This window comes from Lemur catta, chromosome 14, assembly GCF_020740605.2.
Source record: "Lemur catta isolate mLemCat1 chromosome 14, mLemCat1.pri, whole genome shotgun sequence".
In the NCBI taxonomy this organism is placed as follows: Eukaryota; Metazoa; Chordata; class Mammalia; order Primates; family Lemuridae; genus Lemur; species Lemur catta.
In genome coordinates this window covers 45115263-45141124 of record NC_059141.1, presented here as the reverse complement: position 1 = coordinate 45141124, position 25862 = coordinate 45115263, and the positions used below count along the sequence as shown (strand labels likewise).

The 25862-nt window shown below is 34.5% G+C and overlaps 1 protein-coding gene across 1 annotated transcript in view; it reads left to right on the top strand.

Annotated features, from left to right (window-relative positions):
- Nucleotides 1-25862, top strand: part of CTNNA3 (catenin alpha 3) — a 1449816-nt gene that overhangs the window by 1333191 nt on the left and 90763 nt on the right. Inside the window, exon 15 of the mRNA XM_045568380.1 lies at nt 2878-3059. Within this exon, the coding sequence (XP_045424336.1) occupies nt 2878-3059 (182 nt within the window). The remainder of the gene's footprint in view (nt 1-2877; nt 3060-25862) is intronic.

Here is a 25862-nt window from a genome sequence, read left to right as displayed (position 1 = left end):
AGGAGTTTGAAGTTGCTGTGAGCTAGACTGATGCCACGGCACTCACTCTAGCCCAGGCAACAGAGCGAGACTCTGTCTCAAAAAAAAAAAAAAAAAAATCTAGTCTCGTGCAGCTTAATAAAATTCTTCAAAATAAATAAAATTAATAAAATGAAAAAGTTTGTATCAGATGTTTGAATGCATTTTGATAATTTTCTTATTGAATAAGAAATAGTTATAATTTTTGAGCAGTCAATATATGTCAAGCATTACACTATGACATTTAAAGAAAATTTCAAAGAACTTATGACTAAGACCTCAAAAGCAAATACAGTAACCACAAAAATAAATAAATATATAACCTAAACTTATGTACCCCCATGATGAGCTGAAATAAAAAAAATATATATATAAAAAAAAATAAATAAATAAATGAGACCTAATTAAACTAAAAAGTTTCTGTACAGTAAAGGAAATAATCAACAGAGTAAATAATCTACAGAATGAGAGAAAATATTCGCAAACTATACATCTGACAAAGGACTAATATCCAGAATCTACAAAGAACTCAAACAAATCAGCAAGGTTAAAAAAAAAAAAAAAAAAAAAAACAACTCCATAAAGAAATGGGCAAAAGACATGAACAGATTTTTTTTCAAAAGAAGAGCTAAATGGCCATGAAACATATGAAGACATTCTTGACATCACTAATCATCAGGGAAATATGGATTAAAAAGCCAATGAGATATCACCCCTGTCAAAGTGGCCATTATTAAAAAGTCAAAAAATAACAGATGTTGAGATGGATAGAGTGAAAAGGGAATGCTTATACACTGTTGGTAGGAATGTACACTAGTACAACCTCTATTGAAAATAGTATGGAGATACCTCAAAGAACTTAAAGTAGACCTACCATTCAATCCATCAATCCCACTGCTGGGTATCTACCCAAAGGAAAAGAAGTCATTATATAAAAAAGACACCTCCACCTAAATGTTTATTACAGTACAATTCACAATTGCAAAGATGTGGAATCAACCTAAGTGCCCATGAACTGATGAATGGATAAAGAAAATGTGGTATGTGTATGCAGTGGAGGACGTGGAATACTACTCAGCCAGAAAAAGGAATGAAATATCTTTTTCAGCAACTTGGATGGAACTGGAGACTATTATTCTAAGTGAAGTATCTTGGGAATGTAAAAACAAATACATGTTCTCACTTGTAACGAGAAGCTAAATGAGGTTCATATATAATGGTCATAAAGAGGTGTAATGCGCCTTGAAAACTAAGAAGGCTTGAGGGTGGAAGGGGGGTGAAGGATTAAAAAAACCACATATTGAGTACAATGTACACTGTTTTGGTGTTGGGTACACTAAAAGCCCTGACATCAGCATTATATAATGCATCCATGTAACAAAAAACGTGTACCCCTTAAATCTGTTGAAATAAAGAAAGCTTCAAATCAGAAAGCACCATTTTTTATTTTCTCTACTATGTTAAAATTGAGACATGACTAATCTTTAGATTTTTATAATTACCAATTTATTTTAGACCCTGAGTTAGGCATATCATAAATAGAGAATAAATGTCAGACAATTGATATTGATTCTTTAATGTTTTATATTTTGGTTGGATTTTTCATTGACCATTCTTTTAATTCCTTTATTCATATATGTAAGCTTTATTGCTATTGTATACTATTGATTCAAGAAAGTATGTTTTCAGTATTCTGGACCTAATATCCAGAATATTGAAAAGCTTTTGAAGTGATTTCTTCTTATTTCTCCATTTATAGGCTAGAGACTAGCATCTGGGAAAACATAGGTATTGTAGGTATCATACATTCTATGTGAATAATCTAATAAGTAAATTCCACTTACATGAGTTATCTTTTTTAAAATGCTTCCTCTGAGACCTATATACTTATTCTACTATTAGAATATAACTGAAAGACAATACAATTTCATGGTGAGGCTCTTGAAATTTTATGGCCTTGAGATTATCGAATCACATTTACTTCAAGATTTTTTTTTTTTTTTTGACAAAAACTCATAGGTCCCCAGTGCTAAGGTTGTGAATATAGTAGTTTAGTGGTATAGATGATTTTCTATCAATGCTGCATACCAGATTGCAACTGGAAGACAATTTGCATACTGTTCAAAATATGACACATCCAAAGAATAATATCATGCTAACAAAGATTAAGATTTACTGTGCAGGGGAGAATAGCACCTCAAGACACAGTATGCTAATTAGGGACAGCTGTCCATAATCAATCCTGCCCCTAATATGCTTACACTTTCCTCATAACCATTTATACACACATATATACCTGAATTTGTTTATGTGCAAAAAATATACACACATCTTTATTATTTTGTTCTTGTTTATATACATATGATTTTTAAATGTATACTGTTATTACTTACCAATGTATATTCAGCATTTATATGAAGATCTATATTATGTATATACATACATACACAGGTAGACATGGTCTCATTTCAAGTCAAATTATGCTATATTTCTACCTTTTTGTATTCACTTTTCTAACAAATGTGATGTATTACACTAAATTTGAATTAATTTAAAATTTTAGTACATTAGAAATTTGCAAAGGCGTATATTTATTTTCCAAAGCAGATTTAAGTATGCTCAGACACCAAATTCTACATTTTTATTCTCAAATTTAACATAGTTCTAGTGCAAATAATTAGAAATTAACAGATTTTTGTGAAAATTTAAAAATGGAAAGTTTTGATTAAATGACTGAATCTGTGAAATGTGTCTGATTTTAAATAAGCAAGTTTTATGAGTATTCGATAATGTCCACTTCTTCCTGAAATGTTTTCGACATAGTGGAATGATTTTAAATCTAATTATTACATGTTTTAGGCTAAGATGACTCAACTGCCTGAGGCAGAAAAAGAAAAGATTGCTGAGCAAGTTGCTGATTTCAAGAAAGTAAAAAGCAAGCTGGATGCTGAGATTGAGATATGGGATGATACAAGCAACGATATCATTGTTCTGGCCAAGAAGATGTGTATGATCATGATGGAGATGACAGACTTCACAAGGTAATTATGTGAAAAATGATGTGCAATATTTATAATGGTTAGAAACATTGGTCGTATTCTTGAAACCTCAAGTTTCTCAGAGTGGCACTTGCCAAAAATCAAGTGGTAGGGGGAAGTAAATAATATAGAATGAGAATGTTGTGGGTGTGTAGTTCTAGAGATTTTTATAAATAAGTAAATGTGGCAGAGTTTCTCATAAACTGCCAAGGAATTATTTTAGACATGACTTTATACTCTCTCACCTTTGCTTTCCTCAGGAATCTGCTCTGTGTGTCATATTAGCATGTTTTCACAAAGAAATCGGTAAACCAAGTTATGCTACTATTGCGGCTATCCTAATGGTTGATTTCTATAGCTACATAATTTTGGTTATAGTGATTTGTAGTATAATCAGGATTAGTGGTGTCTGTTGCTCCTGAGATAGCCACTAGCTGTATTTGAAATTACAATGACTTAATGATAGCCGTGAATTAATCATACATTGTATGTATATTCCAGAAGTAATAAAAAAGTTTGTAATAGTTTTAAAATGTCATTTTATAGAGCTAGCCAAAAAGCAATGAAATACATAGTGCTTGCCTTACCAGATACTAAAATATACTAAACTATAACAATTAAAATAATTTAGTCTTGGTGTCATTATAAAAACCACAGAACAGAAGGATACCCTGGAGCAGACCAAGTATCAATTAGGAAACCATTCATTTATATCACCATATATTATATCCTAAATGGAATACATGTTAATTTAAAAATCATAATTAAAGGTGAAAAGGTACATGAATCTTTCACTGATTGGGAAAAAGTTTCTAAAGAATTATACACAAAGAAAGAACCCATTAAAAAGGATTATTAAATTGAACTATTTTAAAAATTCTTTTTTTTTTTTTTAATATATATATATATTTTTTATTTCAGCTCATCATGGGGGTACATAAGTTTAGGTTATATACATTTTCCATGTCCCACCCATCCCCCCGAGTCAGAGTCCCAAGCGCGTCCGTTCTCATTCTCCAGACAGTGCACCTGGCACTCATCATGTAGTCATACCTCCATCCCCTCCCCCCCCCCACCTCCCCGGGTCTGCACCTTCAATTCTTTACAGCAATTGAATGTCCTAAACAATACTGAAAAGTAAATAGATAACGGGGTAAACATAAAAATAACAAAAATGTGATTTCACTTATATGTAAAGAATACTTGCAGACATTGTAAAATTAAATATATAAATTAATATCCTAGTAGAATAATGGACAAAGTATATGAGCAGATTATTCAACAACTTTTCCCCATGAAAAATATGACCAATGAATATTTGTAAAACATTTAACCTAAAAAATTAGAATAAGCTACTTTTTAAATCTATAAAATTGGCCACAACTTTTAAACTAGTCGGTACAAAGTATGGTGGTGAAAGCATAAATGGCATAAGCCTTATAGGAATTTGACAATATGTGTAAACTGAAAACCTTTATAAACCTTTGATATGTATACCGTCTGTATCTGTATCTATGTTGCACTTCGGGGAATCTATTCCAAGGAGTAATCTGAAATGATAAACTCTTTATATAACTACAGAATTATTCAAAATAATAGAATAAGTGGAATGATTAAAGTAATGACAGCCTGCCACGTGAAGAAGAGTCTACAGAAAATAAAGTCAAGAATTTTAAGAGTATTTAATGAAGGGAAGAATATTTAATGAAAAGGGAAAAAAATTGCCCAAATTTTATAGCATATATATGGCTGTATGGCTGTTCTCCTATGGGTATTTCTCCTTTGTTTTGTTTTATACCAAACTTACTCTTTATAGCAGAACTCAGTTCTACTTTGTATTCTTGTGAAAGAAAATCTGCTTTCCAAAGACTGTGGGCAGTGAAGATTTTGCTGCAGATTTCATTGGAAAGTAAGAAAATTAAATTTACAATATATTATACATAGAATTTCATAAAGGATATCTTTTTAGGTAGGCATTTCTGTTTTTCCTTCTTAGGTCTTGCCATTTTTCCAATCCCAGCCAATATATTCAAAATGCCTTCTCATTCCTTTTCATACACAGCAGAATATTTCAACTTTGACCCAGGGCTCAGTTTCTGTAGATGAGGATTCTGAGAAATTTCTTTCTCTGTCTCTGTTTCTTTCTCTGTCTCTCTCTTGCTCTGACTCTCTGTTTTCTCCACACATATAATCACATGCGTATATAATATAGGCATATATAACATAGACATGCATATGTCTGTGTATAGGAAACAAAACTACACTGCAATGGTAGTAGATGGTAACTATGTTTTAGTAGTTGGATTGTGGATAATTTAATTATAATTTTTAACCTTCTGTACATTGTTGATGCTCTATAATAAATATATAATCATTTTTGAAAATATATGTAATTTGGTTTTATGTTGGCTCTTAGGATAGTGGCAGTTGGCTAAATTTAAATCACTCCACACAAACTTAAAAAGGTAATGCCAAGAAAGAGCCAAAAAAGCCTTACATGATGCCAGATTTCAACATTACTTAGATATAAAGAATAGTGTGAATTTCAAATTATCTTTAACTAGAGAAATAGACAACAAATTACAACAAAGCTACTGCTGGTATTCTGCCACTGCCATAACCCTGTGGATCTGGAGAGCAGGGATTAAGATGAATAAAACACTCCATGGAGAAAAGACATAACAAATAAACACAGAAGAAAATTGAATCAAAACAAGAATACCTAACATTAAGAGCTAAAATGCTGAAAAAAGGTCTAGGATTTGGCATTTTAAAATACCAACTATAGGGAAAAAGATTAAAATTACATGGGATTGAAATTAGGAACTTTAGAGAACTTTTCACTTTTTTTTAATTTTTATTTTTTTTATTTCAGCATATTATGGAGGTACAAATGTTTAGCTTACATTGCCTTTGCCCCACCAGAGTCAGAGCTTCAAGCATGTCCATCCCCCAGAGGGTGAGCACTGCACCCATTAGCTGTGAATATACCCATGCCCTCCTCCCCCCTCCCTTCTGCCTGACTTGGGGGGATGGGGTGGCATGGGCAATATATATAACCTGAACTTTTGTTTCCTCATAATAAGCTGAAATAAAAAAAAAACCATTTGTACCCCTAAAATAAAAAAATTAAAGGAAAAACAGGGGGTAAGCATAAGCTTAAGCTCTTGTTAGCCACCCCCATTTGTAGATCTTAAATGTTGAACACTAAGATTTTAATTTTAATGCCCATAGGGCATTAAGAAGAGACATATAGTCAGGGGAGCTGGAACTAAGATCCTTGGAAAAGCCTAGAGTTGTGCCTCTAAAAGGCAACTGGAAATACTTCCATGGACTAGCTTAAAGGATCTTTTCTCTGGGGTCTTGGTCAAATTCAGGTGACCTTTAAGAAATAGAGATCCCAAGTCTATAACCTATTAAACTGATGGATTTTAAATAGCACAATTGGAAATATTACTCCAAAAGAAAAATTAAGATGCAATAAGCAATAGTGAGAAAAAAATTAGAAAATATTGTTGGTGCATTCAAATAAGCCTTGATAGAACAGCAACAGTGACAACAAAAAGACTATTTGAAGCCATCACCCTACACAGAGATTATGTAAAGGCTGGAGATCAGAGTTAAAATGGCCTAAAATGTTCAGGAAGAAGTTAAAAGTATTAATGCCATACGTTGCTGCAAAGAGAATTATCTAATGCATTTTTAAATTTCCAAGGGATCTTTACAATAATGGAAGTAGAATTCAAGATTCTAATTTTCATATCAGTAGATGAAATTAATGTAGAAGGGATAAATAAGTTAAAAAAATGAGAAAAAAATGACAATAAAATATAGAATGAATGTAAAAATTGCAATAATGTTATAAATGAAATCTAAATTATCAGTATTTCTAGTATGTAGATATAGTAAGCTCAGTATATTTTTAAAGGTAAGTATAATAATCGAGATAAGTACAAATGACAAAAAAAATCTATCATTTAACCTAGAAGCATAAAGGAACTCCTTTCTCTAGGAACCATGGGAAAGAGGAGGAAATCTCTCTTTCTCTCTAAAGGAGTAGGGAAATATATAAATAAATGGAAGATTTGAGGAGTAAATGCCTAATAGCCTCTATTTGCTGGATAGTGCTATCTGTGAAATATTAGCAGGATTGAGAAGACAAAAATGGAATGATAAATTGGGTAGAGAAATAGGCCTAGATATATAAAAGATAGTCAACTGGGAATATATGTATATTTACTATATATATGGATATGTAATATGTGTATGTATGTATATATAAGGGGCAGTTAACTAGGAATGTATGTGTATTTCTAATCTTTCATTGGAAAGGAATTTGCAGCAGAATTGAAACTACTAGAAAGAAGGTATCAAAATGACTGACTGGGTCCAGACTGGGAAAGAAGGGAAATGGCATCGGGAAGTAGAACAAGATGTAAAAGTCAGAGCATGTCACCTGACAGATGGTGAAGTTACAGACGTCATTGCAGTATTTCCTGCTTTACATGTGTCTTCCTCCCCAAGGAATTGATATCTTAGTGGTGATGTACTTTGAAGTGACTCAAAAAAAGATTCTGCTAAATCAGGAAATTTGAGGTTATCATAAGCTGCAGCAAGGGTGTTAGAAGAGTATTTATGACTCCATAGAGTGATACTCATTAGAAAATAGACACACTTCTTGTTTTGCAAAATCTAAAGAGCTCGGCATTCTCACAACCTATGGGAGTCACTGTCAAAGGCATCCACGAAACAGGAATATTGTGTGTTAAAAATACAACAAAAGGTGGGGTAGTAAAGCTGAAATTAGACTCATAATCTCTTGTGCTTGCACTGAACTCAGAATGAGCTAAATTTCAGTTCATATAGACTGTGATGAATCTCCAATTGTCTTCAAATGGATGAAAACTATTTTTTACTTCCATTTTACTCCCATTTCTGCTTTAAGAGTTTTTCCTCAGACACTATAATGTTTTTCTGAGGGTTAAATTTGGCAGTTTTATATATAGTCTATTCCTTGGTTCCACCTAGGTCACATTTGTTTCATTGCAGGTGTTGTAGCTTATCTGTAGTGGGACCTGTGAGACGGGGGTCACAGCTGGCATGCAGCATTTGCCAGCAGGAGACACCCATGTGGTAGTAGTCCATGCTGTATCCCACATATAGATTTTTAAATAGCTGTATAGTTAAAAATAATAACAGGAAAAATAGTACATTTTCTATCTCTTCTGAAGTGCCACTAAATACTCTGTTTTCTCATATCTTTCAAATACTGCTTTATTCGTAAGAAGCATCATCATAGCTAAACTTTGATGAGTACTCACTACTTATACTACACCCTAATAAATAGAGATGTTTTCTCATTTTTTGTCCCCAGGACAATTTGATTATTATATTCTCCATTTTATTGTTAAAAAAATAGAGGTCAGTTAAATAGCTCAAGGACACACAAGGGAAATTGGTTTTGGATGGGAGTTGGTCCAGCTTCAGAATATGGGCAATACAAGTGTGTACCCTGTGAATAGGGAACTATTCAAGGATTATGGTAGGGGCATAATAGAAATAGGAATGATATAAGGGAAGAGTGACAAGCACTTTTGGATGGGACTGCTAGCACATACTAGACCTGAGGTGTGGGTCTGGCCATAGAGATTCACATAATTAGACAGGCTTTGGAAATTGTTATATAGACTAATAGAAACTTAACAAATTCGTAGAAAATACAGGAGTTGGAAAAATTACTTCTGTAAAACTTGATGTAGACATTTCTGAGCCTTGGCAGGTGCCCCGTGGCATGAAGACCATTTGGCACTTCTAGCCTAAACTGAAGACGTGGAACATGTTTTACTCTCGTTGTTTGTGCACAGTTCCCAGTACAGCAAGGCATCTCCGTCACTACCTCCTGCTATGCCAGGCAGAGCAGTCAGGCTTTATGGTTTCAAAACATGATTTGTCCTTGGAGAAAGGCCATCCTTAAAGTCACGTAAACTGTGTTACATTATTAACATGGAGCCTGTGGCATCCTCTAACAACTCAGCATTCCTTTTATTCATCTTCTGGTACTGTCTAGAATTAAAGTTAAGGATTTAAGACCTGTGAGAGGAAGCAACCCTTTCTTCTTGCACTAATTACTTTTCTAGAGAAGCATCTTTCAAATTTCTTCCTGGAAGGCAAGGATCTGGGAGCAGAGGGGTGGAGGGTAGGGTGACTGGGAGTCTTCACATTTTTAATTAAGTATCTCCACATTTGTTTAATCCCCTTGTTGTCAGTAAAATATACCCCACCCCTTAAATGTGTCTAAAAGACCACCAATGCAAAGGCTATTTTAACCTCTTTAGAAAATAATCTCTAGAATTTTGCTGGGGTGAGAGAGGGGTAAATATTCAGTAGTGTGGAATAGGGGAGGGGATCAAACTGCCTTGTTCAGTCCCTCCGTTCATCCCCAATTCCAGTCATACATGGATTTTTCTGTATAAAATTAACATGATTGTTAGTTTTCCCCACTGCTGGTTTGAACTCTGACTTTCTTGGATTGGCTATGTCATTTACCGCTTATCATCTGCTTTTGAATTTTCTAATGTTTCTTGTTGTTGTCGCTTCCCCATTCAGTTCTCCCCATCCTAGTGAGTTTGGGTCTTTAGAAAACAAACAGACAGACTCATCTGCAGTTTTAGCAAGATTTGGAAAAGGAGCAAAAGTAGACTCATTTGTCAATCTACCATCTTAACCTGGAAGCCCAGTAGGATTTATTAGGGTTGTGAAAGTTTTCTCTTTATGCTATTTAGATATTAGATTGTATATTAATTTTTTTAAATAAATATGACTTCCTTCCCTTCTCTCCCCTCAGGTAAATTCTGTTCAAACAGGATCTTGACTCCAAACTTAAACAATTTTCACATTTTTTTTTTTTTTTTTTGAGACAGAATCTCACTTTGTTGCCCAGGCTAGAGTGAGTGCCGTGGCGTCAGCCTAGCTCACAGCAACCTCACACTCCTGGGCTTAAGCGATCCTACTGCCTCAGCCTCCCGAGTAGCTGGGACTACAGGCATGTGCCACCATGCCCGGCTAATTTTTTTTTTTGCTATATATATTTTTAGTTGGCCAGATAATTTCTTTCTATTTTTAGTAGAGATGGGGTCTCACTCAGGCTGGTCTCGAACTCCTGACCTCGAGCTATCCACCCACCTCGGCCTCCCAGAGTGCTAGGATTACAGGCGTGAGCCACCGCGCCCGGCCCAATTTTCACATTTTGATACTTACATAATACTTGAGATAATTTAATTCTTTCCCCCTGTCTGAGCAGAAGACAGGTATAACTTTCCATATATTTAATAATCATATGTGATCACCCGGGATGCATTTTCTTACAGGTTGCAGAAAAATTATGGAGTAAAAGGCAAAAAATAACTTTCTCAAATAAGAAATACAAACCAGTAATTTTATCTTTGTAAGAAAAAATATTTCTAAGACTGTGCCTCTTTTAGTGTTAATATTATTAAAGTTATAAAATTGAAAATACCTAAAGGAAAGTAATATTGTTCTAAGCACTAATATTCTTGAAACTATTATATTTATTCAAAGATAGGCCAGAGTGGTGTCCCCATTCTCATGAAATTTTATATTTTAAGATACAATGTGATATCAGTTTTTACTTGAAAAAAATAGGTGTTAATTTACAAAATTTATAGGTTTTTCTAGAATTTCCATTGGATCATTTATTGAGAATCTACCAAATATGAGATGCTGTCCTTGGTTTTAAGTATATACAATACCTGAAGTGGAAAATTTTGAGCCAGAGCAGCATGAAATAAAATGAATGAAGAACTGAGGAGGGCAAGAAGGTGGGCAGCAAAGAAGACGGGGAAAGAAAAAGATCTAAAGGAAAGATAATGGGTAGGAGTGGACAAACTGATGGCAGAGATTCAGCTCTCAAAGGAATGTAGAATGTTGCTAGGAGCTGATCTTTAAATAGTGAAAGTAAAGATTCCCAAGATTTTCTCATCTGGGTCTAGTTATAACCTGGTATCTCAGACTATGACAGGTATTGAATGAAGTGTCTCTATTACTCTATTGAACAGACAATGGAAGAATGGAAAGGGCCTGCATTATCAGATTGTCTTCATTTTTGATTGTATTCTAATGACACAATTCTGTGTTTATGAGAATGATAACCTGAAGAGAACTAGAGAGAAATGGCTGCAGAAAATGGATTGTCTGCCAAATCAGTGTGGATGCCAATTTCCTTTATCAACATGGGGCTAATTTCTTCCTTTTCCTTTCCTCTGAAATTTTGAGGATCAATATTTATTATATTAATAAGAAAAATAATTTTATTTTGATAATTTATAAGTCTGAATTGTCTATTTGCTAACAGATGTCACTCTTCTGGTAATGGGCCAATCTTCCTGCATCAAATGTGTACAATCACAAGGTTATTTCAATGCCCCTAAAATATCACAACTTGAAAAATGTCAATTAGTATCATAATATAAGCCCAACAATAAGTATAATAAGCATGGGAAGAATAAAACTTTGTTTTTTTTAATTTTGTTTAGTTACTTAAGAGAAATATTATATGCTGATTTTCCAAAAGGGCTGGACTAGCTTATCTTGTTACTTAATATCACAACCAGCAATTCTTTTAGTTTTATATTTCTATAATATTCCTAAGTGTATTCTCAGAATCTTGGTAAGCCAGCTAGCTAAGCCTACCTGTGTGCAAATGAGCCAGGTATTTTCCCACTCTACTCATTTTAAACATAAAGAGTTAACCTAGAATATGCAGGGATATGTGGATCAAAAGGGGTTTGCTGTGAAGCATTAAGCTCCCAGTTTTCCTGAGGTCTAGGAGAGCCTAAGATCTGACAGGGCAATGGAGGAGATGCTTTGAAGTTTGTCAAACTGAAGGGAAACAAAACAGCCTTCATAAAAACTCATGTAGAGGTAATGTTTGGTTCGTGGTAAATAAAGAGTTCTTGGCCATTAATATATATTCTTTTGAAAAGATTCTGTTCATGTCTTTTGCCCACTTTTTAATGGGGTTGGTTGATTTTTTTCTTACTGGTTGATTTGCTTGAGCTCTTTGTAGATACTGGTTATTAGCCCTTTATCAAATGTACAGTATGTGAATATTTTTTCCCATTCTGTAGGTTGTCTATTTGCTCTGTTGATTGTTTCCTTGGCTGTGCATAAGCTTTTCAATTGGGTCAAGTCCCATTTATTAATTTTTGTTGTTGCTGTGATTGCCCTTGGAGTCTTCTTCATAAATTCTTTGCCTAGACTGATATCTAGAAGAGTTTTTCTAACATTTTTTTCTAGAATTCTTATGGTATCATGTCTTATATTTAAGTCTGTGATCGATCTTGGATTAATTTTTGTAAGTAGTGAGAGATATGGATCCTGTTTCAATCTTCTACACGTGGCTATCCAATTTTCCCAGCACCATTTATTGAATAGGGATTCTTTTCCCCAGCGTATATTGCTGATTTACTTTGTCAAAAATCACCTGGCAATATGTGAATGGTCTTAGATCTCAGTTCTCTGTTCTGCTGCATTGGTCTATGTCTCTATTTTTGTGCCAGTACAATGCTGCTTTGGTTACTATAACCTTGTAGTATAGCTTAAAGTCTGGTAAAGTGATGCCTCCAGATTTGTTCGTTTCACTTAAAGTTACTTTGGCTATTTGGGCTATTTTCAGGTTCCAAAACAAACCATAGAATTATTTTTTCTAGATCAGTGAAAAATTATGTTGGTATTTTGATGGTGGTTTTATTGAATCTATATGTCACTTTGGGTAGTATGGACATTTTAACAATGTTTATTCTGCCGACTCATGAGCATGGTATGGTTTTCCATTGGTTTATATCATCTGCAATTTCTGTCCTCAGTGATTGGTAGTTCTCTTTGTAAAGCTCTGTCACCTCTTTGGTTAAATATATTCCTAGGTATTTTATTTTCTTTGTAGCAATTGTGAAAAGTATTGAGTCTTTGATTTGATTCTCAGCTTGACTGTTGTTGGTATGTAGAAATGTTACTGATTTTTGTACATTGATTTTGTAGCATGAGACTTTGCTGAATTCTTTTATCAATTCCAGTAGTCCCTTGGCAGAATCTTTGGGGTTTTCTAGATATAAGAGCCTATTATCAGAAAATAGAGGTAGTTTGACCTCATCTTTCCCCATTTGGATACCCTTAATTTCCTTCTCTTGTCTGTTTGCTCTGGCTAGGATTTCCAGCATTATGTTGAATAGCAGTTGTAACAGTGGGAATCCTTGAAAGGACAATAAACATATGAAAAAGTGCTCAATGTCACTAATCATCAAAGAAATGCAAATCAAAGCACAATGACATATTGCCTAACTCCAGTGAGAATGGATTTTATCAAAAAATCCTCAAACAATAGATGCTAGTGTGGGTGCAGAAAGAAAGGAACACTTATATGCTGTTGGTGGGACTGAAAACTAGTGCGACCTCTATGGAAAATAGTATGGAGATTCCTCAAAGAATTAAAAGTAGACCTACCATTTGATCCAGCAATCCTACTACTACTGGTTATTTACTCCATGGGAGAAAAAAAAAAGTCATTTTACCAAAAAGACACTTGCACTTGAATGTTTATTGCAGCACAATTCACAATCACAAAGATGTGGAATCAACCCAAGTGCCCATCAGTTCATGAGTGGATTAACAAAATGTGGTATATGTACACCATGGAGTACTACTCAGCCATAAAAAAATGAATTAATACCTTTTGCAACAATCTGGATGGAACTGGAGGCCATTCTGCTTAGTGAAGGATCACAAGAATGGAAAAACAAATACCACATGTACTCACTATTAAATTGGAACTAACTGATCAGCACTCATATGCACAGATGGATGTAAAACTCAATGAAAATCATGCAGGTGGGAGTGGGGAAGAGGGGATCCGTGAAATCATACCAAACTGGTACAATGTACATTATCTGGGTGATGGACACACTTATAACTTTGACCCAAGCAGTACAAAAGCAATCCATGTAACCAAAACATTTGTATCCCTGTAATATTCTGAAATTAAAGAAACAAACAAACAAAAAAATAGTCCTTGGGTGTGGCAGCTGCAGAGTGATGGTGAATAAAGAACTAGAATGGGAGGTGGGGTTGAATTTGTTCCTTAGCCTGTGCAGACCTCCCACTGGAAATGAGCTTATATTTATGAGACATTTCTGCCCCACTTGCCTTTTCCAAGACACAACTCTGAGAGATGGACTAAAAAATGAGCAGAGGGAAGGGTGGAAACTCACCTGGACTCTCTTCAGCTAGGTTTTCAGAATTAAATCTTTCTGGAAGTATAGTTGGAATGTATAAAATGTATGTGTTCTGTGCCTCACATCCTTTTGTTTGTTAAATAAGAAATCTCTTTGCACATGGCTCATTTTGCTTTCTAGGTGAAGTGGTTATATCCTAATATAATGTGTTAACAACAATAGCAATTTAAATGTTGCAGCCCACATAGCAAAGGGAATAAAAAATATTGGTAAGTTTTATGTTTTTCCCTCTTAGAAACAGTCTGTGTCTTATGATTTAAACTATAAAGGCAGATAAATTTATTTTTTGCTTTACTTAATAAGACTACTTAATTCTCTTTGTCACGTGTGGTAAATACACACAAATTTCTAGCAAATAATTAAAAAATATGGGATATGTATATCATTTAAAATTTTGAAAAACATGTCTGGCTTTTGAATTTGCAACGTTAAGAAAACATTCATTTTATGTTTTAACTAAATATATCTGGGAGAAAGAGTTATTTTTGCTTCACTCTATGATGGCTTTTTTTTCTTGTTGGACAGTGTGTTAGAATAATTATAAGCTATTATCATTGCCTTTTCCATGAATATTCTCCCTATAAAGAATCAGTTTACTTTATGGAGTCTTGAATTACTAGAAACATTATTTAGTAATGCCAAGTAGAAATAGTTATAAAGGAAAATAATTCCATCTTCCAGTTATTTTTACATGATACAAATGTACATATATTCTAACGTGATAAGTAATGGGCAAAAATTCAGCTTAAATGACATCTCAGTAATTGTTTATCAGAATTAAATAGGAGACCCAAAATACTCTTACCTGAAATCTGGCATTTCAATTTCTGATCTCTGTAGTAAATTTATCAAAGAATTTGGTGAAATGGCTATATGAGTTTCTAAGTGACAGAACAGTTCTGTATTGTGTGAATCTGCAGAGATTTAAAGTGGTAGAGTTAAATTATGCATTTTCTTAAAGCATAGGAGACTAAACATTTAGAAATGTGGGAATAAACAAAGAGATTGAGAATGAGAATACACAGCAACTATTTATTCAGACCTTGCAAAGGAGTCAGCCACCATCACTTGCTTTTGTCAGAGTCTCAAGGGCAGGCAAGAAAGAGAGAAAGCTTTAAAAAAAATAAAAGACAAGTATTTTCTGATTGGAGATTGTTGACATAGGGAAGCTAGAGCAGGCTAACTAGAAAGCAGGACATCTTACGTGACTGATTTGAGGAGCACATTTGGCTTTCTCTGATTGTTACTGGGTTGGGAGCTGGGGCAAATAGAGGCAAGCTGGCTGTCATTGACCAAGTCCTGTCCATTCTGGGTCAATTGTTACAGAGACTGTGATTTAGCTTCTGGGACTGGTTGCTACAGAGGTTGTGGGTCAAAGCTCTATTGTCATATATAGTCCAGCCATTGTCAATTTGTACAGTCAGTTCCTCAGAAGTTTAATTGATGACCATTTCTTTGGGATAGTGATAAGTATATAATTGTAAACATAATATTGAATTAATTTTATACGTAAAAACAAAATGTTTATTTCATTGGAAAAAAAGCAATTTGTAATGATCTGTATCCTAAACTAGTAGTGTAATGAGTTTAAAAATAACTGTTTTAAAACACACATGCATACGCACACACAGATATTCCAGTGGATGGGGATTTGTGAAAATAATTTAATATTATCAGCCTTATTTTTGCTGTGTTTCAAGAACTCTTAATTAGAACAGTTTGGGTTTATTTGCTCTTCTACAGGATTTTGATGAATATATTCTGCACAAAGGATTTTTTTCCCATACATGAAATTTTAAATTTCCACTCCTATGTCTAACTCTCTTACTCCAAAAAAAATATTAATGCCTTATTCTCGACTTCATCATGCCTCGTTTCAATTCCTTTCATTTTCTCCCCAATTTATACAACCGCATTTCCCTTTACTTATTTTCTTATTTGGCTAACCCCCTTTGCCCATATTTTAACTCCTATCTCATGAAATTCTTTATCTCTATGTCTCTCACGCCCATATGACACAAAATCTCAACCCTGCTTCAATCCAACCACTGCCGCCTTCTGTCTTTGCTTAGGCTTCAGATTGTGCATTTCACCCATTTTCTCTAATGACCAAGTGTGTGTTTGTATCAGGAGATGTTATAAAGGGAGGGAGCTTCAAAGAGACAGTCAATTCTTGCTACTCTTGTTTGTAGTTGCTTAAGCCACTTTTCATTTGAGACACACACACACACACACACACACACACACACACACACACACACACACACACACACACACACACACACACACACACACACACACACACCCCCCCCCCCCAGAGAAGAGAAAGAAAGAGGGAGAGTTTGATCCTCTCTCTAATAAACCTCTCTCTTACTTTCTCTAAGTTTTTGACCTCTGTTGAATGCTCTACTTTGACTATAGATATTTGCCTCTCCATCCTTCATTTTGAGTAAGCATTCACCTCAAAGGCAATCTTCATATTTACATTTTGTGACCATATTCCTTGACTGTGGATGAGAATTTATCTCAGTGCCCGTACCTTGGCTGTTACAAACTCATTAGCCAAGTCTTTCCTGCTTGGTGACACTGGTCAGTTGGATGCAGCTATATAAATGTTAGTTATCGCTCTCATTGAAATTATCATGGCACTTAAAATGTGAGAATGCCTTCCGTTGTTCATATAATGGCAGAGTAGCTGTTTAGTAATTTTACTTTCTCCATGGGAGCTCACTCTGCACTTCCAAATTATTATGTTTACTCTTTTAGATTCTGCCTTTACTATTAATATAGCACTTACATCATAAAGGCTAATTTATGGAATTTTTACTGGCTTCAGATATTTTTTTGTCTGTCTATAACAACAACAAAAGAAAACAAATAATGAAAAGGACCATCACAATTCCACTATTCTGGAGGCTAAAACATTCAGAGTTTTGAATTAGATATTTTTAGCAATTGAATGTTTTAGAATGGAGAAATTAATGCTTGGTTTTCCTTAGGAAAACACAGTGAAAACTCTATATTTAATCATTATCTGAAGAGAATGTTTCCTGTGTTTCACAGGGGAAAACTAAACTTCAAAAAATGGTTCCATCATATATGTAATTTGACAGAATTGATAGTCTGTAAGAAAAATGGAAACAAAAATGGAAGCAAATGATTTGTAGGAATGAGCACACTAAGTGTATTCTTTTGTCCTTTGAACATTAAAATTATTTTTATCACAATTCTCATATGTATGGAATTCATTTAAAGCTGTCCTCAGAATAATTTATTTTAACTATTTTGGAATTACAAAATGTTTTTATGGTTCACCAATATGTGATCTTGAATATATACTAAATTATTTCATGTAAGGTATTTCATAAAGGTATTGACTTTTCAGTTTAAGCAGATACTAAAACTACCTGGGAAATTATTTTGGAAGTAAATAGTTTGAAGAAAAAACTAAATTCAGTGAAATGAAAGCCAGGAAAATGGATAAAGAAGTCAAAGATTTATTGAGCTTTTGTTTCTTCATATACTCATGTACTCATGCATGCATTATGAAATAAAATAAATAAATAACTATAGACTGAAGTAAAATATTTGAAAAAATCAAAACATTTAGTGAGCATCTACTATACACTGGATTCTGTTCTTCATGTAAAAAGAAAAATCTTAATGTAGACTCAAGTTCTGCCCTCAAGAACTTACAGAAATTAGGGGAGAAATAAATGCAAGAAACAGGAACCAGGAAAGGAAGTAGGCAGCTATACCTTGAGGATTAATGAAGATTTCGCAAAGGAGGGACTATTTGAGCTCAGTCTTGAATGATAAGTAGCTTCCCAGGTGGGAATGTGGAAGAAGAATGCCCCAGAGAAAGAATATGGAATGTGGGGCCTGATTAAAAAGCAGAGAAGCAGGAGATAGCATGGTGTGAGGTGGGAGTACATCATGAAAGGCTTGGAATTGAAACTTCATGTTATAAAAACCTGGGAGTATGAAGTGTTTCAAGATGACTCTAATAAGTTGTGCATGGGTAATGGGGGAAAATAGTGATGCTATTTTGTTTTACTGAAGTGCAAAGGAAAGAAAAAATATAACTTGGGGGATAATCAGGGATTCAAATACAGATATTTTGGATTTCAGGTAAAACATGCAAGTGCAAATATCTGATTTCCTCTTGGGAAGAGCAACTAGAATTGAGGAGAATATTAGGTGCAGATCAAATTTGGGAATTATTCTCAGAGAGATAAATGTTAAAGCTGTGAAAGCCAATGAGCTTTTCAAGGTAAGCTGTGTGAAAAGAGAAGAAAAGAAATCTAGAGTCTGAATGTTAAAATCTATTTAAAAATGTAAGATATTATAATATCAAATACTCAGCTTGCTTTTCTTTCACAAGTTATTAAAAGTTTCTTGTACATTATATATTTCTCTTAGAGAAACTTGATAAAAATAAAATATCATAATTATAGGTCTGGTAATGAGAATCTTTTATAGATGTTCTGTGTTGCAGACTCAACTTGTCATCATGTCTCTCTATGGAAAATACAGCTGCACTTCCCTCAGTTTTTGAGTTTTTGTTTATTTTTTTTGTTTTGTTTTGTTTTCAGATTAAAGCTTAGTAGCCTGGAAGAAGGAATACCCATATTTTCAGTAGTTTTTCAATATAACAAAAAAGAAATGTAAATTTAACATTGAATCTTTACCACAATACTCTCTGGAGTACAAATACATATTAGCAGCAGGATTAAACCAACAGACACTTGATTTTTTATTTTATTTTTAAGCAGGAGCTAGAGCACCTTCTATTCTTAAAAAGAAGTTTTAGTAAGGATGTCACTAGAGATACGAAAATAAAAGTAAGTAAGTGTATTCTATGTAGAGAATATTTTGATAATATAACAATCAGTAATATTTTTCTTTAGTATATTTTCTTCTTATATTCTGCTTTTTGAGGTCAATGTAAGACCAGGGGGTGTAGTGCCACAGCATTGTTTTCAGTGTATCTTATTTGACCAGAAAGCAAAAGAAGCAAAGATAGCTTAAGGTTTAGGTGGATTAAACTTAACACTGTGGCATGTGTGTATACTGGAAGCAACTATCATCTCTTCCCAATATGGAATAATTTGGCGTTTGAGTTGTTACTTTAGATTCAGAGTAAATAAGAAGCTTTCTCAAAATCTGCTCCTAATTGTGATGAACAATGCCAATAAGACTGTAAGTGTATAATACTTTATGTAAGTGTAGTTATTGCTTTTCTCCCCTAGAAGATTACCTCCTCTCACTGAATTTTCCCAGTTATATATGAAAGTACTGTACACAGTAGAAAATTCCAGAGTGCTACCATCTGTTTATCTAGTGTTTCACAATGAGTGTTGGCTTTGGAATCCAACACACCATCGTGAAACCTGACTTTGTCACTAGATGTTTATTTTGGTGTGGACACACCACTTCCCCTTCCTCAATTTCAATTTTATCATCATTAAAATTAGTAAACAAAATCCACCTGATAGGTTTGCTGTAATGATTACATAAATAATGATGCAGAAAAGTGCTTGGTACAGAGTAAAGAACACAATAAATGGTGAGTATTATTTTCAAATGGGCTTAAATTCTCTAAAAAAATAATGTGAACAAGTGGGAGAAAGAACCCTAGGACAGAGCTGGTATGGACTTTAAAATTCCTTATCTAATCCCACAAAATGTGGAGAGAATAGGGGACAAACCCACATAAGGCCATGGTGGGGAATGAGAACGCTTGTAGTCAACAGCTGATGTCAGAGACAGAATGGAAATATTTCATCAAAAAATAGCATGGATTAGTCATCAGGGAAAGCTAATTCATGGTTAAATATTTCAAGAGAGCCAGAGAGTGAAGTACAGTTTGGGTGATATGGGTTGCATAGAGAAAGGAGTATATTATATCCTGCATTGTTAAAAATGGGGAAGCATTTCTAATAAATTTCAAAATAGACAAATATTAAAGAGTATTGTTTTAAATAAGTATAAATGTTGGTTTGGTTTGCTTTTGATTTTTCTGGATAAAAGAATGTGATTATAAAGCAATGGAATCCTACCTTAAAAAACAAAAAGTAGTCCTATTTCATTTTTAGGTACACCCTAACTAACTTCTTGATATTCCTTGAGATTTGCTTCCTACAAAATATTAGATTAGAAAGGGCAGTTTCAAGCATTGCAGGAGTGTCAATTTGCCAGCTGGCCACCATGTGTTTGGTGTTTAACAGTGAGTATTGGCTGACCTCTGCTGAAGAACATGGATAGTATCTGGGTACCTGAGGCAATTGCAACCCACAAGTGAAAACATAATCTCTCAGATTTGTAATGAAATATCAAGAGATGTCAAGGTGAGTCACATCACATAAATTTCACCTGTTCTGACAACATTCAGGACATCTGCCATGGTGGTTTTCTTCTTATTTTCTACTTGTGTAATCACACAACTGTGAGATGCCAATGGGGACTGTTAGTCTTTTATAGTGCATCAATAGAAAAGGACATTGTATATTTCAAATTAGGCTAATTTGTTATAGCAAAGGGCAGATTCTGAAATGCGGTTGTTCTGGATATGAGCAAAATTCATTTAATATAGCTATAAAGAAACATTAACCTAAAAAAAGACCTAAGAAGCTCTATGGTACTCTTAATGACTGCATTGCCAGTAGAATTGCTGACTTTAAATTCAGTATGTGTCCATTATTCTTAATAAAAAGAGATTATTTTAAATTACTATTTTAAGCAAATTCTGTATTCTAACAAATAGATAAATGGTTCAATATTTAAAGATAATGTTCTAATATATTTCCAGGCCATATATTTTTGCTCTTTCTTTTCCATATATTCTGCCAAATGTCCTTTCTTTAGTATTGTCATTAAACTAGGAGACATCAATTTACCAGGCTTCAAGCTATACTACAAGGCTATAGTAACTAAAACAGCATGGTACTGGCATGAGAACAAAGACATACACGAATGGAACAGAACTAAGAACCCAGATATAAAACCATCCTCATATAGTCATCTAATATTTGGCAAAGCAGACAAAAACATACACTGGAGAAAAGAATCCCTACTCAATAAATGGTGCTGTGAAAACTGGATAGCCACACATAGAAGACTGAAACAGGATTCACACCTTTCACCTCACAAAAATCAACTCATGGTGAATAACAGACTTAAACCTAAGGCATGAAACTGTAAGACTACTAGAAGAAAATGCTGGAAAAACTCTTATAGACATTGGCCTAGGCAAAGAATTTATGAAGAAGACCCCAAAGGCAATCACAGAAACAACAAAAATAAATAAATGGTACCTGATCAAATTCAAAAGCTTCTGCACAGCCAAGGAAACTACCACGAGAGTAAACAGACAACCTACAGAATGGAAGAAAATACTCGCATGCTACATATCTGATAAAGGGCTGATAACTAGAATCTATATAGAACTCAAGAAAATCAGCAAGAAAAAAATCAAACACTGGAGATAAATGATATCTCACTGTGGTTTTGATTTGCATTTCACTGATGATTAGAGATGTTGAGCATTGTTTCATGTGTTTCTTGGCCATACTTCTGTCTTCTTTTGAAAAATTTCTATTCATGTCCTTTGCCCACTTTTTGATAGCGTTGTTTGATTGGCCTTTCCCAAAAAGTCCCAAAACAATAAATGTTGGCATGGATGCGGAGAGATAGGAACACTCATACACTGCTGGTGGGACTGCAAACTAGTGCAACCTCTGTGGAAAGCAATATGGGGATAACTTAAACAGATACAAGTAGACCCACCATTTGATCCAGCAATCCCATTATTGGGCATCTACCCAAAAGAACAAAGGATATTCTATAAAAAAGACATCTGCACTCAAATGTTTATAGCAACACAATTCACAATTGTAAAGATGTGGAAACAACCCAAGTGCCCATGAATACATGAGTGGGTTAATAAAATGTGGTATATGTATACCATGGAATACTGCTCAGCCACAAAAAAACAATGGTGATCTAGAATCTCTTTTATTATCCTGGGTAGAGCTGGAACCCATTCTACTAAGTGAAGTATCACAAGAACGGAAAAACAAGCACCACAAATACCATCAAATTGGTGTTAATTGATCAACACTTATGTGCACATATAGTAGTAACATTTAGCAAGTGTCAGGCAGGTGAGAGGGGTGAGAAGGGGATGGGTATATTCACACCTAATGGGTGTGGTGCACACCATCTGGGGGATGGACATGCTTGAAGCTCTGACTTGGGATGGGCAAAGGCAATATATGTAACCTAAACGTGTACCCCCATAATATGCTGAAATAATAAGATACTGTGACACAGACCTTGCCTTTAAGGAGCTCCCTATCTGGAAGACATAAACACACCAATTAATCTTTAAAACTGTGGAAAGTGCATGGATACCAATAAATCCTGGAGTATTGTAGAAACCCTAGAGATTGGTGATGTGGGGTAAGAGACAGTGTGTTCAAGAAAAATATCCTGGATGATGTATTATCTCTGCTAAGACTTGAGCGAGGAGCAGGAAGGGGTGGAAAGTGCTCTCTTGGTAAAAGAGGCAGCATGAAAAAAAACCCTCAATGACAAAAATAGCATGTTGTTTTGGAAATAAACAAGGGGTTTGGCATTGCCAGAGTATAAATGGAAGGTAAAGAATGTGAAAAAGGAGCTTGAGAACAGGGAAGGATCCCAGCGTAGAGGGTGGTGTTATCCTGAGAAGTGTGAACATGATCAGGAAACTTGAATGCATTTGAATTAGGAAATGGCCATGATTAGATATTCATTTTTATCATATATTCTTTTAGCTATTTAGAGGATAGATTTGATTGATAGAAGAACAGAGTTAGGTATCACCGTTGGAGGCTATTTGATGAGAATCTGAATCAGGATGACAATACAGAAAGGTCAGAGAAGGTATATTCAAGAATTATTTAAATGAAAAAATTAAAAGAATGTAGTTGCTGATTGGCTGTAGGGAATGAGAGGTTGATTCCAGGAATCTACATTTAGTGATTAGATGGAAGGTAATGTCAACATCCAACAGAGAGTACATGGCCAAGGAACCCTTGCATTCCTTGTTCTCCCAACTTAATAGGTCTTCCAACGATATTGAAAACTTGTACTTTTTAAAGCACACTACAATTTTGAAAGCTCTCACCCAAACATTACTTAATTTAATCCTCATGATAATCTTCTGAAATTGACCGAGCAGGTAGTTTTAGCCACGATTTTCAGATAACAGCACTAAAAAAAGTTGTTTCTCAAACATACATCCTCGTGGCAGTAGGTTATTTAAATGTTCAAAATTTTTTGCAATTAGGTAGTGTAGGCTCACAGCCTGGCTGTCAGTCTGCTGGGGTCTACCGTAGGTTTCAGTAGTGCAGCCATGATGGCACTGCCTTCACAGACGTGGAAGAGGTTGGAGGAGATGATCCTCATGGCAAGTATCCCCCACCTGTGACTCCTTGCATAGTTTTCAGTTACTCCTACACAGAAAGTTGCCATCACCATCAGAAGGAACACGCTTCAGGTAAGGAAGCTATAGGTTGGTTTAGAATGCACCTTTAATAACCAAATATTTCATACACACGTGATATTTTACATACCATGTTTTATGCGTGTGTTACGTAGAGACATAGACTGCATTAGTGACTCCCAGAATCAACTTAATGATCTCTTTACATTTGTTTCACATTTGTCTTACATTCCTGTGGAGTTGTATTAGAGACACAGATACTGCTTTAAAAGCAATGTGTAGGGCTTCCTGGCCAGTGAACACATAGACAGCTCTGTGTCTCAGACCCCCGCACTTATGCGCCCCCATATACCTCGCCCTATGCATTTCTAACATTTAGCTGTTCCTGAACTGTATCATTTCTAATAAACTGATAAAAAAACAAAAATAGCAATTTTCAAATGGTTGGTATAACTTCTGTGTTCTCCAAGTTCAGTTGAAAACTAGAGATACAGCTTTTCTAGCAGCAGTAACAACACAGGGGAGGTTGATGGTAAAAAAGACCTCGCCTGCATTGCATTCACTTTCATTCCTAATGGGGGATAAATGCAAGTAGGGGGCCGGACACTGCACCATAGATAACTTTTCTTGATGTATTTGAAACCACTTTGCTATGAGAATGTATCATATCATGTGTTACTCTGTATTTCTGTGTAGTGTGAATTGGTGAGGTCCTTGAATAAATTTAATTCTCATTGTTCATCCCTATTTCTATTAAATATATGTTTAGACTTAAAGTTGAGGTTTAATATAAGGATAAAATATATGTGAATTGTGTATTTATTTGTCCAGCAGAAAAATGAGAAAGAATGGGTAGAATTACGAATCCTATGAGGAGCTTGGCAACAGCCTAACCTCATGAACTGATTGAACAGACTTGTCAAATTATACTTGGCAGCTTAAAATCTTGGACTGAAAATAAGAGTTAGATCAGAATTAATCTGAGTGTCCTTCACATTAACTAGTGTTTATTCTTTTAACCAGATGTATTCCTGAACTATTCTGACCCAGCAGGGCATAATACTATAAAATGGGTTTGTCAAGCAGTAATTTTCTATAAAAACCTAGAACTTTCTTATATTACTAAAATCTGAATCATTTTAAAATTTGGAACTACTGTATAAACTCTGTGCATCTCTATGAACCATCTCTGTAATGTAGACCAGGCCAAATAGTTATCTTTTCTAAACTCCTAAATGAGTTCAGCTATGCATATGTGGGTACTTTTAACAAAAGTAAGCCAAGGAGTTAATAAAAACAGATATTCTCAAACTGTAATCAGAAATAGCTGGAAGCTTTGTAAACGTACTTGATTTTTGCCGCTTCTATATATTTACTGAGACTGAATGTTAGGGTGTAGTGATTGAAAATATTTTTGGCCTCTCAGTTGATTCTGCTGTGAACTGTTTGAAAAATAACAGTTTAACATGTATGATTAATATTTTTCACTATCAACTGGAGAAAATAATGTATACAACCCTTTGTGTAATATGTTACCATCATTGTATGTATATATTAATACTAAATATATACCTATATCCTTGTAAATCTATAAAGCATTTTTGATTATTTTCCTTTAGAGAGCTGGGGGTTAGGCAGGGGTGAAGCAGATATTTACTTTGGACTCTATAAAATTTTTCCCTTTATACTGTTTGAACCTAGTTTTCACTAAGCTTCTAAGTTAAAAATGTGCCTGGGTGGGGACGGTGGGTGGGTATTTGGGAGATGAGTGTGCAGATATGAATAGCATCAAAGAATATGGAAAAGTATATGATATGTGCATTCTTTGGGGCACCTCATAAATTTCGATTTTTCCTTAGAAAAACTATTTTCAAATTTTTAGAATTATCAATTAACATACACCATGGTAAGCCAGGTGCAGTGGCTCATGCTATAATCCAGCACTTTGGGAGTTCAAGGTGGTAGGATTGCTTGAGGCCAGGAGTTTGAGACCAGGCTGAGTAACATTGTTGA